The sequence below is a fragment of the Argiope bruennichi genome, chromosome 5 (genome assembly GCF_947563725.1).
Source record: "Argiope bruennichi chromosome 5, qqArgBrue1.1, whole genome shotgun sequence".
NCBI classification, from domain to species: domain Eukaryota; kingdom Metazoa; phylum Arthropoda; class Arachnida; order Araneae; family Araneidae; genus Argiope; species Argiope bruennichi.
The window spans coordinates 129,004,063-129,016,912 of NC_079155.1; the positions used below are offsets into that span (position 1 = coordinate 129,004,063).

At 32.8% G+C, this 12,850-nt stretch overlaps 1 protein-coding gene across 5 annotated transcripts in view; it reads right to left on the bottom strand.

Annotated features, from left to right (window-relative positions):
* Positions 1–3,500: 3,500 nt before the first annotated feature.
* LOC129968736 (Na(+)/H(+) exchanger beta-like) overlaps positions 3,501–12,850 on the bottom strand; it is a 149,608-nt gene continuing 140,258 nt past the window's right edge. For 4 of the 5 annotated variants that reach the window (XM_056082933.1, XM_056082934.1, XM_056082931.1 and 1 more), the window contains 3 exons: positions 10,726–10,758; positions 6,920–7,065; positions 3,501–4,229 (listed from right to left, as the gene is read on the bottom strand). In XM_056082933.1, the coding sequence (XP_055938908.1) occupies positions 3,804–4,229; positions 6,920–7,065; positions 10,726–10,758 (605 nt within the window). In that variant the 3' untranslated portion in view covers positions 3,501–3,803. The remainder of the gene's footprint in view (positions 4,230–6,919; positions 7,066–10,725; positions 10,759–12,850) is intronic. The other variant, XM_056082932.1, reaches the window with a different exon arrangement.

Sequence of the window (12,850 nt, forward strand, 5' to 3'; positions counted from 1 at the left end):
GGAAATGATATTCTCTGGAGGATTCTAATCTATGAATGACCAGGATTCCGAGAGACTGTCTCAGCAAGATCATATGTTTCTTCGTTTTTGAACAACCAGGAACCTATAAAAGATAAATGTTTTGGAACAGGTTTGTTTTTTTCCTTATAAGAATTTTCGAAACTAGGCATTAGATAATTTTAGATGAATAGAAAGCAATATGTTTGAATGAAGTGAATATCGAATAATTATTCGAAAGGATTTAAAAATACTTGCCTGGAATTGTTGGTTCATTTCCAAACTAACATTTCAGTATTAAGAAACAGAATGCAATGTCTGGATACGGTAAGTATGTTCTTAAGAAGAGAATAGACCATCGATTTGAGTAAAGCAGTACGATTAAGAACCATCAGTAGCTTTGATTCGGAAATGTGCTCTGAATGGTGGTACCGAAGCAGCTGAAGTGAAAGAAGCTGATGTATTTTTCAGAAAAATATCACAAATTTTGGAAATAGAACGGGTGAAAACTGAGAGCTTTATTAGATGCTCTGGAAAGTAATCAAGATTTTGAAATATGTAAAGAATCCAAATTGTATTAACTTTTCGGTATTATTGGCCAATGAAAAAAAAAAAAAAAAGAATTAGTTAGCAATTTATTTGATGAAAAAGAAATTGCTGGGCGTTTCATTTTTTCGGAAAGTGTTTCTTGCCCTAATAATTTTAATAAGATGGTATTTTAGGATTTCAAGTAATACTCTCAGAGCCGGTACACAATATTTTTTATTATTGAGATAAAATTCAAACCCTTTTCATGCATATAAATCTATTTAATCGGGTACTTTTGACAATATTAAAATTATGATAAAAATTAATTTCTTTAGAAATTAATCTCCAAATAGGAATTTTATTTCTACTTTCATATTATCGCTCAAAGGCCGAACACGATAATATGAACAACAACAAGACAACAACAAGAATAGAAATAAATAGTTTTTCAGTGAATCAGCTGTATTTTTGAACAACTATTTCGCCAATTTTTAATGCATTTTTCAAAACTGATTTCAATACAATTTGCAACAATTTTTTCTTGTTATTGAAATAATAAACCTCTTTTACTGTTTAATAATATTTTTTCACAATGTTTTCGTTTTTATTTATATTCCGCAGCATGAGCATATTTTAATACGCACGCAAATAATTTATCTTTAAACATGCTTTAAAAAAAAAATTATTGCAATTTCTGTTACTGTGACATAATTTTGCTTCGTATTCTTCAATCCACTCAATTTGCTTTTTTAATAAAAGCCACTTCATTTCTGTTGGCATAATATTTAGTGTGTTGCAAGTGTCATTTTATGCTTCATTATTTTCGTTAGTTGTTCGTTTATTTAATTTCTTAAATGGCCCCTGTTCAATCAGTAAGAATGAATGGTTCTGTTGAATAAAAGATTCGGTTAAACTTTTTTGTTCATAGCGATTTCTTCAAATTTTGAAATCCGGCACTTTTTTGTTCATTGCGCTCATGCACTTCCCCAACCTTCAATCGCCTCATTTAAACTCTGAACTTTAATTTGAAAGGAGATGCCATTCAACCATAACCATTTCCGATAATTTCCCTTTTGCTTCCAGACATATTCATAAGAAAGCAAAACCATTCAGCATAGTGTTTAATTTAGATTAATGTTAGTATAAGCAAAGTTTAGTTAAATTAACATCCCGTTTGATAACTACACAAGGGCTTCAACATCGAAGTTTTGAGTATACTGCAGAAAATGCTTTCGATTTTCTTAGAAATTTATTCAATAAAAAATTTTCTGAACTGTTAGAAATTCAGTGTACTATAATAAAAAAGTAATTCAAAATTAAAAGAGTGACATATTTTTAACAATTGTGTAATATAACTAAAATGTTTAAAAACAATTTGTAATAATGCTTTAAAATGCGATTTTTAAACACTATTGTCAAATGTTTTCTTTTTCTTTTGAGGAACTTTTTTCATAATGAATTAAATTTGAAATTAAACCTTCATTGTCAGTACAAATATTTTATTAATAGCACGATTTAAACAGAAGTTTATTCAATATTCAATGTAGGTGAATTTTTAAGCCCTAATCATCAAAAAGGAAATTTTTAAGATGGATTTAAAATCTCTCTCTCTCTATTATATATATAGTGTTGAAAAACTCTAAATTATAAAGGACGAATATCAATCTATTAACTATTTTGCAAAATTTTTGAATTCATCTGAAATTCTAATATATGCATTGAATCTAAAAGTTGGTTCACCCATTACGCTACTCAGAAATTTAGATTAATCCAAATTATGTAACGATAGAAGATCACGAGTCCGCAAAATTATATCTAATGTAATTCATGTAACTATCCTTATAGTATTAGCAAAGAAAGAGAGTGTTTTCATTTCCCGCATTTCTCTTTTCCGAAATGATTACGCCATTCCACTTTCAACGCCTTCACTTTTCATTTCTTTATTTCACGAGAACAATTAATAGGCTTGAAAGAGACTCTTTTAAAGATCCTGATATCAATCCAGAAGACTCCATTCTGCTCTTGCGTTGCTTGTTCTAGAGAAGAAGCTCCAAGCAGATGTTATTTATTCGACATTTTTTACAGCATTACTGAGATAAGCGTTATTAATTAGGATTGAGTGTACTAAAGGCGCCTCTTAAAAAGGAATGTAGGACCAATAAACTGTACGGTAAAAAATTATATATAGTTTTCTTTTCCTTTTATATGTATACAATCGATAAACACGGATGCAGTCACAAGTATAATGACTAGCACTGTTATAAATTTGCATTTATTACGATTGTATAGATTAGACTTACTAAAATTCCGATTGCTTCATTGAGCTTTACAACACTGCAGAGATATAATCAAGTTCTAAATAAATATTTCCATCATTATAAAATTCTCCACCTCTTGATTCGGCATTATTATATTGAACATGCTATATAATTTGTAAATCATATTACTGTTCAACTTTAAAAATTAATTTTTAATCTCGGAAATCGAGAGAAATTTCTTCGTCAATTTAAAGCTCTTGGAACTTAAGAAGCAGCAAGAATTATCAACTATCAATTTATTGCGTGTCTACACTCCATAGCTACAGAAAGAAAAAAAGATAGTCTCATGTATTCTAAAGCTGATATAAAAAAATAGAGCCTAAATTAATTTAAGGACAGTATAACTGGTATTAAATAGTAATCATTAAAGTAAAGATTATTAAAGAATCTCACTGGAATGATTCGCAATTATTTTTCGTACGCTGGAGGTCACAAAATCTCATAGACTAAACTTTCCTTTCCTTTTCCCAAACTTTCCATAGAATCTTCGAAATACTTGCAGTATCGATGAATAAAATGAATCTTAAACACTATGGAGTCTTACCTATCACTCGTGTAAGTAAACCAGAAACTATGCAAGGAATCGAACTCACACGCACTATCAAACACATCTGATATCCAATAATAAAATCTCATTCAAAACTTATGAAAAGCAACAAAATTAAAAATATTTTACTTTGTCGATTTAATTTTCTGCCATTGACATTCTGATCATTGACTGGAAAAGATATTTGTGGGAGTAAATCCATCACAATCTGTGCAGAATTCACAGTTAAAAAGGCCGATACTCCATAACATCCAAGAAAATTATTATAAGACTCCACAGTAGTTCAAAAAGGTCGCCAAGTTATTCAAGATGCGTCTTTTTTAAAGTCGGGTCTCTGCAGAAAAGAATTCTGCTGATGACATGTCGCAAAAGAATGATTGTTTTGTCGATAATCTCTTGTGCTTGCCAGGCCTTCAGACTTCAGATTCTGTGGACCTCACGGTCTCGACTTTCACTTCACTGGAAGGTTTCGTGACAACAACTGTGGGTTCGTCCTCTTCGGCAATGGAAGCGGCACCGTTGGAGGTGGTGGCGACGGCACTCTGCCTCTCCAGCCGGGTGGTCCTCGGAGAGGAATCGCCTGCTTGAGAAAACCTGGAAAGGGCCCTGCGCTTCTGGGCCCTTTCCAGAAAGAAAGAAGCGGCCGTGCACACCATGGGATTGGCGAGGACTGCCTGGTCTTCAGACGAGAGACGGCGCTCAGGGGTGCCCGCCGACCCTTCGTTGGCATGCATCGCCAGCAAGGTCAGACGCCGGGTACGCAACCTGCGCTTCTTCAGTTGCATCGCCATATCCTGAGCCTCATCGTCCACGAGGTTGGGGTTGTACTTGTGATGGAGCTGAAACGAACAAGACACGAATAAATTCCTTCTTGCTTTTTAATGAAATATTTTAATATAAGGTATCAAAAGATATAGAACAAACTTTCCAAGTCAAAACCAATCCATTTTCATAGTCTTGTCTAGAAGGATATTTAAAAGTACTAAAGGGTGGAGAAACCGATATGAAATAGAAAGATGACGCATAAAATGAATAAAAAAATAATTGGAATAATTCAAATAATTGATAACTGTGCAAAACTGCTACCCGTAATGCAAACAGAACATTGGTGACTAAGACACTAATGAAAATACGCAATATAGCAGATATATTTTGTACTCCCCCCCCCCTCCCCAGTAGATTGAAAGTTCCACTTTAGATTCAACGAGAGTCTCAAACACAAGACTTGAATTGCTGTAGGAAAAAAAAAATAATAATAAGATACATGACAGATCTGGGGGCAGAAATTCGCAGAAATTCCTTACAATGAACAGATGAGAGTAATAATTGTTATCTCAATTTTTTTGCAGTTTTCACGGTAATGGCACAAAGTGAATGCAAGCGGTTTGTATTCTTGCACAGAAAAGTTATTTTAAATGCAGAGAAATTGGATGCATCCAGATTATCATTTACATGGCTCTCCTTTATTTAAAGCATTATAATGTCTTGTTCAAGGCCGATCACATAAGAGAATTACATAACAAAATAATTATTTTATTTATAGTCCTATATATTTTACAAAGAACAATTTTTTTCGCATCTAGGTTAATATTATTTACAAAAATCAGATAATAGTTCAATTATGAAATAGTTTCTCTATCAAATCGGAGAATAAGTCACCAAAAAAAAAAAAAAAACTGCCAACAGGCTGTTAGCTCTAAACGGCTACTCCAGAGCAGCATCTGAAATCCTCCTATTTTTATCGGATGGACCTAACGCAGAAGTTCGAATCATACGGAGCTTTTCAAACAATCAGTAACAACTTTTCCGCACTCCGAAGTTTTTCTTCAAATTCTCTTTCAAAGACCTCTTCTTTTTTTCTGGGAAAAACCGCATTTTATTTTCATCAGATATCCGCCTCCGATTTCTCATTAGTGGATTTGTGCTCCTTATCACCCAATAGCTTCTCAGCAACGCTCCCTCAATGGTCTAAACCCGACCAAGAGAGGGTCTGTTAAGGAACCATCTTTGTGGCCGACCGCCTCTTGAGCACATGTCAATTACAAGCAATATGCAGCTAACGCCTGCCGAAATGACTTTTAATGACAATGATTGTTGATGGCTTGAGGAGTCTCTTCATAAAAGAAAGAAAGTTTAGCATCTGGATGTTTCGACGTTCCTCTCCCTTGAAACATGATGGATCTATTTGAAAAGAGGAGATCCATATCCGTTTTCCCACACCTGGATATAGTAACCATTGGCCAGACATAATGATTCTCCTAGTGAGAAAGATCCACATCTGCAGATCCGGATGCACTTAAATATGGGAGGGAAAAGGCGAGAATTGCAACTGGTCTGGATGCACTTAACCATGTGAGTAAAAACGGGAGACGTTACAACATGCAGACGAAAATGGTCAGCACACAGATAATTGATTTTCGGACGTCATTGTTTTAGAAGTATCTATTTTTACTAAAATACAAATAGGAAAAAGAACTTTCAATTGACCTTGGGTAGAGAAAACTAAATAATAATCGGTTTAAGATACATGTTGTAGTTGCTCTTTGAAATGTGTTATAATCAATGGATAGTTCATTTGATCGCAAGATGTTATGCCATTTCTGCATTTTATGATATGGTTAAGAATAGAACCTGGAAAGTTTGAAAGAAATTTCCAGTCATCTGAGATTTTGCTCAGTTGCTAATAGGGGATTCGTTGTTGCTACGATATTCAATGATTTATAGAGTTCTTTTATGATGCAGCACTGCAAATACTGTAATTGACTACTAATATTTTTATTTTAAATCGAAAAATAGAGACATTTAGCAAACCGCCGACTGAAAAATCTTATTTCAACAGGAGAAGCGATTTACACTCTAATTCTTGTCTAGAAAAAGTTTTAAACTTCCATTACTGGAAATCTGGATATAGAAAAAATATGTCATTTCTTTCTTTTCTGTATTTATGATAATTTCAGATGCATCGAAAAATTATGCAGAATTAGTTCATGAATAAGCAAATCACAGTAATCAAAATGAAAACGCATTCATTAGACATACATCTGGCTATGCTGTGGTGAAGATACGTGCTTTCGAATGGATGTTTAAGAAAGCGCTCATTTATTATCATAAGTAAAGAATTAGTTTTCTTTCGTGTAATTTGTAGTTGTGTACAAAATATAACATCATAAACGAAAATTAATTCAATCATATTTAGTCCCATATCCGTCATCACATTCAAAATTTATAGACAAATTAGGTTATTTTAGGATTGTTTGACAATAAAGTATCATCGACAATTATACGTATTTAAATTATGAAATATATCAATTTTTATTTAATTATATTAGCATTAAACGATTTAACATTTTAATTTCTTTGTCGTCATTCTAATGTTGCCATATCAGGGTCGTAAAAATTCGGGATCAATAAAGGAAAGACTCGACACCCAAAATGGCACAATTTATACCAGAAATGAAATAAGTTTTTTTTTTTTTTTTTTTGTGCTACTGCCATTATTACAGATGGTTGAATGATCAAAATGACTTACCTTGTTGTAAGGGTTGTCGAGGAGCGCCTTTTGCAACAACCTGGAGGCATCATCTTCTGCGGGTTTGGGAGCAAACATGGCGAGTGTCGTCTGCCTCTTGAGAAGAGGCGGCTTCTTGGGAACAGCAGATGCCTCGGAATTGCGCTCTGAAGGAGGGAGAGAGCAAGAAATTAGAACCACCATTCGATTTCCAAATAGCATAAGATGCGGTTCAGCATCTTGTGCAATCTACCAACCAAACATATCGCCGATATGTTTGACCGATAAGTCTGCCTACAATACCATCACCACTGGGGTGAATTTGTAATTGTTTTGATTAGATTCAAACAAACAGAATTCTCCCTTGCAGTTGGAAAAATCCCGCTGAACTTAATTAATTCGAAGCCGAAAGGACAAGAAAAGCAGTCGATTGCTCCAAAAATTCAAAGTAAGAAAAATTAGGTCCAGAAATGAATGTAATGACAGAAATTAAAAAAATTTAGAATAAAATCAGCAGTGAAGATTTATTTTTGATATTTGGTGGCTTTAAATAGGCATACGTTGTTAGTAAATAAACAATAACTAATTTAAATAAACAATGATAATTATAATAAAAAATAATAGTTTCAGTAAATAAATAATTGAATGACCGTCGTCGCGACAGCATGAATAGAAATAGAAGTTCCATCGGTCCCGAATGAAACACCAGTCGCATTCACCGGCTGCGAGTCAATCTGATCCGAAGGATACGCGTTCTGTCTTCAGAATGGAGACAATTCAACCCTACCATTGTTTAATCCGCCAGGGAAGTGAAATCCAGCTTATTTATACTGCAACCTCTATCCCACGAACATATGATGTCCATCGTGAAGGGACTCAATAAATGAGTAAGTAATTTTAATAAACAAACATTGTACAGCGTGAACGAATGAAAAATCTGTTGAATGCATAAATGAGCTATAAAACTTCGATATAAGCAGTAAAATTCACATCTAATGTATTCAGAGCTTAAAAATGATGAATTTTTTAATTGAATATATTATGCAATTGCAAGGAGCGAAAAACTTAGAAATAAGAACATTTTTTTATCCGTTTTAATTTTGACTTCGATTTCATTGATAATAAATTTGAACTACAGACAATATTTTACATTATTAAATAGGATATTCAAGGAATAAGAGATACAATTTTGAATTAGTCCAGTTACACTGCATTTTCTTGCATATTGATTTGTGTGCGTAGATTTTAAAAGTTGGCTAAAAGTGCACTTCGCATTTTTAAGCATTAATAGAAATTTTTATATGAAGATATGATAGGATTTGCTTAATACGGGAGAACATGATAAGTATGATGCTGCATGAATAATGCCGAGGTGCTTTTGAAGTAATGAAACAAATCATTACGGAAAGACACAAGGTTGACGTTTCGTCGCTATGCTGTATTTCTATTAGCTCATCAGGCTGCAGTCCAGTCTTGTTCCAAATACCCGGGTATTCCAGAGGTAACAAACTCCGTGACTTATTTGGTCAATGGCGATTCACCATCCTCGCTAGCTAAGCGAAGGCCCAATGCGCAATAGGATACGCGTGGTATTTGAAATATTATTTGAGATAACAGTAGAAACAATTATCATTCTCTAGAGAAAACCTATGCTAACTAATGAGATAAAGTCACCTTCCTAGACGCATGAAAGTGAAATACAGATATTTCAGAAGTATTTTCTCCAATTTTGAAGGGCATGACGCCATTAAGCAACTCACTTTGGGTTGGGATATTGATTATTACACACAGGGTATGACAGAAAAGACAATAACACATTTAGCTCTTAATTATTGCTACAATGCAATTTATTATCCATAATCCTTGCAAAAAGTTTCATTTTTTTTAAATCGCTACTTCCTGAAAAATAATTGTTCTTCACCCTACTTGTTATTAAAACTAACTCTTTTTTATAATCGTTTATTTTATTGCCATTGAATACCTTCTGCGATGCGTACTTTTTCTCCAATAATCAAAAACAAACAGCTGAAATGCCGAGTATATCTCAGTCGAGCACACATTATTTTGACAAGATTTCAATGAAACTTTAAAACGGTGGATTTCTAAAATGAAGATGGAAATCGGATCCTGCTAGGGACTGCTTCGGAAATGATTAAGATTACAAATGCCATCTGTCTGATTTCGTCTCATTTCTAACTTTTCGGTTTCTAAAGTTGCAATAAATGCCATGTAGATGTCTTTATTTTAAAAGCATTTTTAAGAATATATCTTCATTTCATACCTCTAAATATACTCTGATAAAATAAACTTAATCGATTTAATCCGAAATTTTTTAAAAAAAATATGAAGATATATATTTTTCCATTTGTTTTAAATGAGAGTAGTGAAAAACGCATTAATATATCAGAATTTAACTATGCGAACACTATACTTACAGATTTATTTAAGAATTAAAAATTTTAAAATTCCATTGTTTTTACAAAAAAAAAAGTTTTTTTTTATCCGTTATAGTTTTAGTTTGTGATAAAATGCCACCAAGGCATCATCTTTTGGCCAGAAATTTCACAAAGAAATTAAGAGTAAAAGCTGGGCAGAACATGGGAAAAGTAACAATTTAAGAAACAAAATATATGAGTAATGGGATGTGTAATGCACATGCGAGAACCTCAATAAATACGAAAAGCAAGACAAAAATGTTTCGATCACGAATATAGCAAGAAATAAATGTTTATCTCTATTAAAAATGTAGAAATAAAATGCCTACAACTGGAATACAAATGCTAAAATAGCGATGGAGTGATTAGCGTACACTTTGGAAAATAGGCAACATGTTCGGTATTTCTGCAGTCGACGTGTTCATTCTGGGCTTTTAAAAGGGTAATGGCTATTTTGTGAAAGTTGTCTTTCATATGTGCTTAGAAAAAGAAACCACAGCACAGGTGGTCCACAAACGTCCAGTTGATCAATTCAGATCTTGCGATTTCTGTTTGGGTCCGTTGGGCCAAGCCAGTTGGTTTCCTATCTCGCCTCATGCTGAGTAATTTGTTACTTATGCATACTTACATTTTGTTAGTTATTTAATTTTTTTTTAGTTTAATTTTGCATGAACTCATTCCGCCTTGAATTTTGTGGAGCCTGCTAGTTTCTTTGATTTTGTACGCCAGCCATTCAGTTGAAGTTGTCAGACATGCATTACTAACAGAAACAGTTTTGAGCGAATGTTGTAGAAATTACTGAGAAGGAAGAAACACTTGTCAACAATGCTGCAAGGAAATAAGTTTACTTTCGTGTTCATTTTTTCTCTTTGAGTCACTTGTGCTTATGCATTCTTGCACCAAAAGTATTTGTTTTAATACTTTCAACAATGCTTTAAGCTTTTGTTCATGAATTCTGATTCATCTTTATGTAAATAAATTTCTGGATTTTTCAAAACGCGGTTAATTGCAAATACTATAAAATGCATTTAAGTAAAAAAAAAAAAAAAAAAAAAAAAAATGTAAGAAATCCACCGAAAGTAAATCATGCATAGCTATACTGCACTATCATTGCTGTGCAGTGTCGGTAAAAATGCATTAAAATGGGACGCTTTTTCTACTGATTTCAAACTTACCAGGCATAGGTATCCTCAAGTGTTTAGCAGCTTGCAAAGAAAAAAAAGAGAAAGTGAAAAAGCAGAACTCTGTGATAGCTTTAAAAAGCAACACACACTTTTTTTTTTTTTTTTTTTGGAAAAGGGAAGCTTTGAGGCTCGGCTTTGCATCCAGATTTTAATGAGCAAAACGTGCAATGAGGCAACTGCAAGCACGATTGGTTGGAACTTCACTTACCGCCTATGGTGAACTTTACAAGGGAACGTCCAGCTTGTAAGGAAAAAAAAAAGAGTGGTCAGTTCTCATAAAAGGTGTAAAAAAGTTGCAAAAAAATGAGTTTTGTAAACATTTTATATAAATTACGAGAGGTAAGTATATTTCGGTTAGTAAATTTTCTCTTAATTGTAAAGGTATTTACCAATCTGCTTGTCAGTTTCCTGAAAAGATAGAATAACGTGATACGGAAATGAGACATTTAATTTCTAATTGACAGAACAATTTATCATATGCCTGCACAGGGGATTAAGACAGAATACTCCTGAACTCTGAAATTCTATAGACAAACCAAAACTCTATAGCATTACACTTTATAAAAATACATAAATATATGTCTGTCATTATGATAAAAATGGAATCTAATATTTTAGTTTAATTTTTCATGAGTTTATAAACCGTTAGATTACTCTAAGAAATTACATTTCAAATAATAGAAATAATATTTTCTTAAATTGAATTCTAATTATAGAGATACTAATTTTATTTAATTTTCATTAATAATTATTGAAATTTTATTTCTGCTATTCATAGCACATATATTATTGAAAAATAAAAAGTTATTATAAAAGTTAAGGCTTATAAATACTTTTCTTTAAATTTAAAACAGTTCTCCAAGAATCATAAACGTATCGCTAACGTTGTTTTTATATGACCAGGCTCTTCGATTTCTGTAAGGCTTGACCAAATGAAGAAGAGGCTTTTGTTGTAGCGGCATTGCATTCAACCTGAGTGGGTTCGTGTATTTGGCAATTGACCATGGGAAGGCCGAGTTAAAGCCATCCACTTCCTTCAATAGTATTTATGAGTGGATGCCATTTTATAAGTAAACTGTAATTAAAATGCTCTATAGATAAAATCGCAATCAACGCATGTGTTGTTTTTAGTACACTCTTAGACTCATAGCATTCACAGAAAAAGAAATTTTGGCCCTAAACGATGATTATGAGTTGCTTTTAATCTTCCACGGCATCTCGAAATGCTTATTAATGAAAGCGAAACATATGAAAAGTTTGTTTACAATAACATTTCTCACCAATAAAGTCAAAAAATTCTGGAATCAATTTTAAAAATCCATTTAAAGAAAATTCTGAAATTTAATTTGCGTTGCCTCCTTTTGTTCACAAAGGGAGCGAAAGAACATTTTTAACCTTTGGAAGGGTTAAAAATATCCTTTGAATCCAATCGCAAAAAAAGGTGACTTCAGTTGTTTTGTTGCCTTTTCAAAGAACATCTCTGGATCGTCGTTTCAATTTTCTTTTGAATCTCGGAAAACAGCCAATAATTAGTCTGTGCGAGATCGGACGAATACTGCAGTTGTTTGAGCATGGTGGCGTTGTTTTTCTTTAAAGATTTTTAACTGAGTTTTAGTCATTTGAGACCAATGGGTTGGATTCCTCCCATTTATGTACAAGGCAGTTTCACAAGCGATGCAAACTTCCTGAGCTTCTCGATTGTGCCACGAATGAAGACATTTCGCCATTCTAAGCGAAGTGGAACTCTAATAACATTTCCTCTCAGTTTTCAAAACTGGAGAAGAGCCTTTCCTCTGGAAATGCTGAAAGAGAGAACATTTCCTCTGCCAATCGAATCATTTTTCACAAAGACAATGGGCAATCTGATATGTTTTGTATGTGCATTTCGGGGGGCTTTTGAATTTTAGAACAATTTGCAATACTTTATGAATGGCTTTGGGTAAAAAAAAAAATACATATAAAGCTTTTCTTAACAGCCAACAAAATAATGGCTCTCCAATTTTCATTAGAAAAAGTTTTCTTAATAAGAAGTTATAAGTAAAAGTACGATAAACAAAAAGCATTATAAAAGAGAAAGTAATTAAACATTATTGTAAATTACATATTGTAATTTTTTTTTCTTTATTCACTTAAATTGTGAAACGAAAAATGCCCTGAAATAACGCAGTCAGTTTTTTTTTTTTTTTTTTTTTTTTTTTTTTTACATCCTTATATGTGAAATATTCAAAATATTATAATTGCCCCAAAATTTCACTTGAAAATTTGTACAGTTCGCACTTCTATGTTTTCGAAAATTTTTTTTTTTTGAAATTACACCTACCGGCTGGTTAATG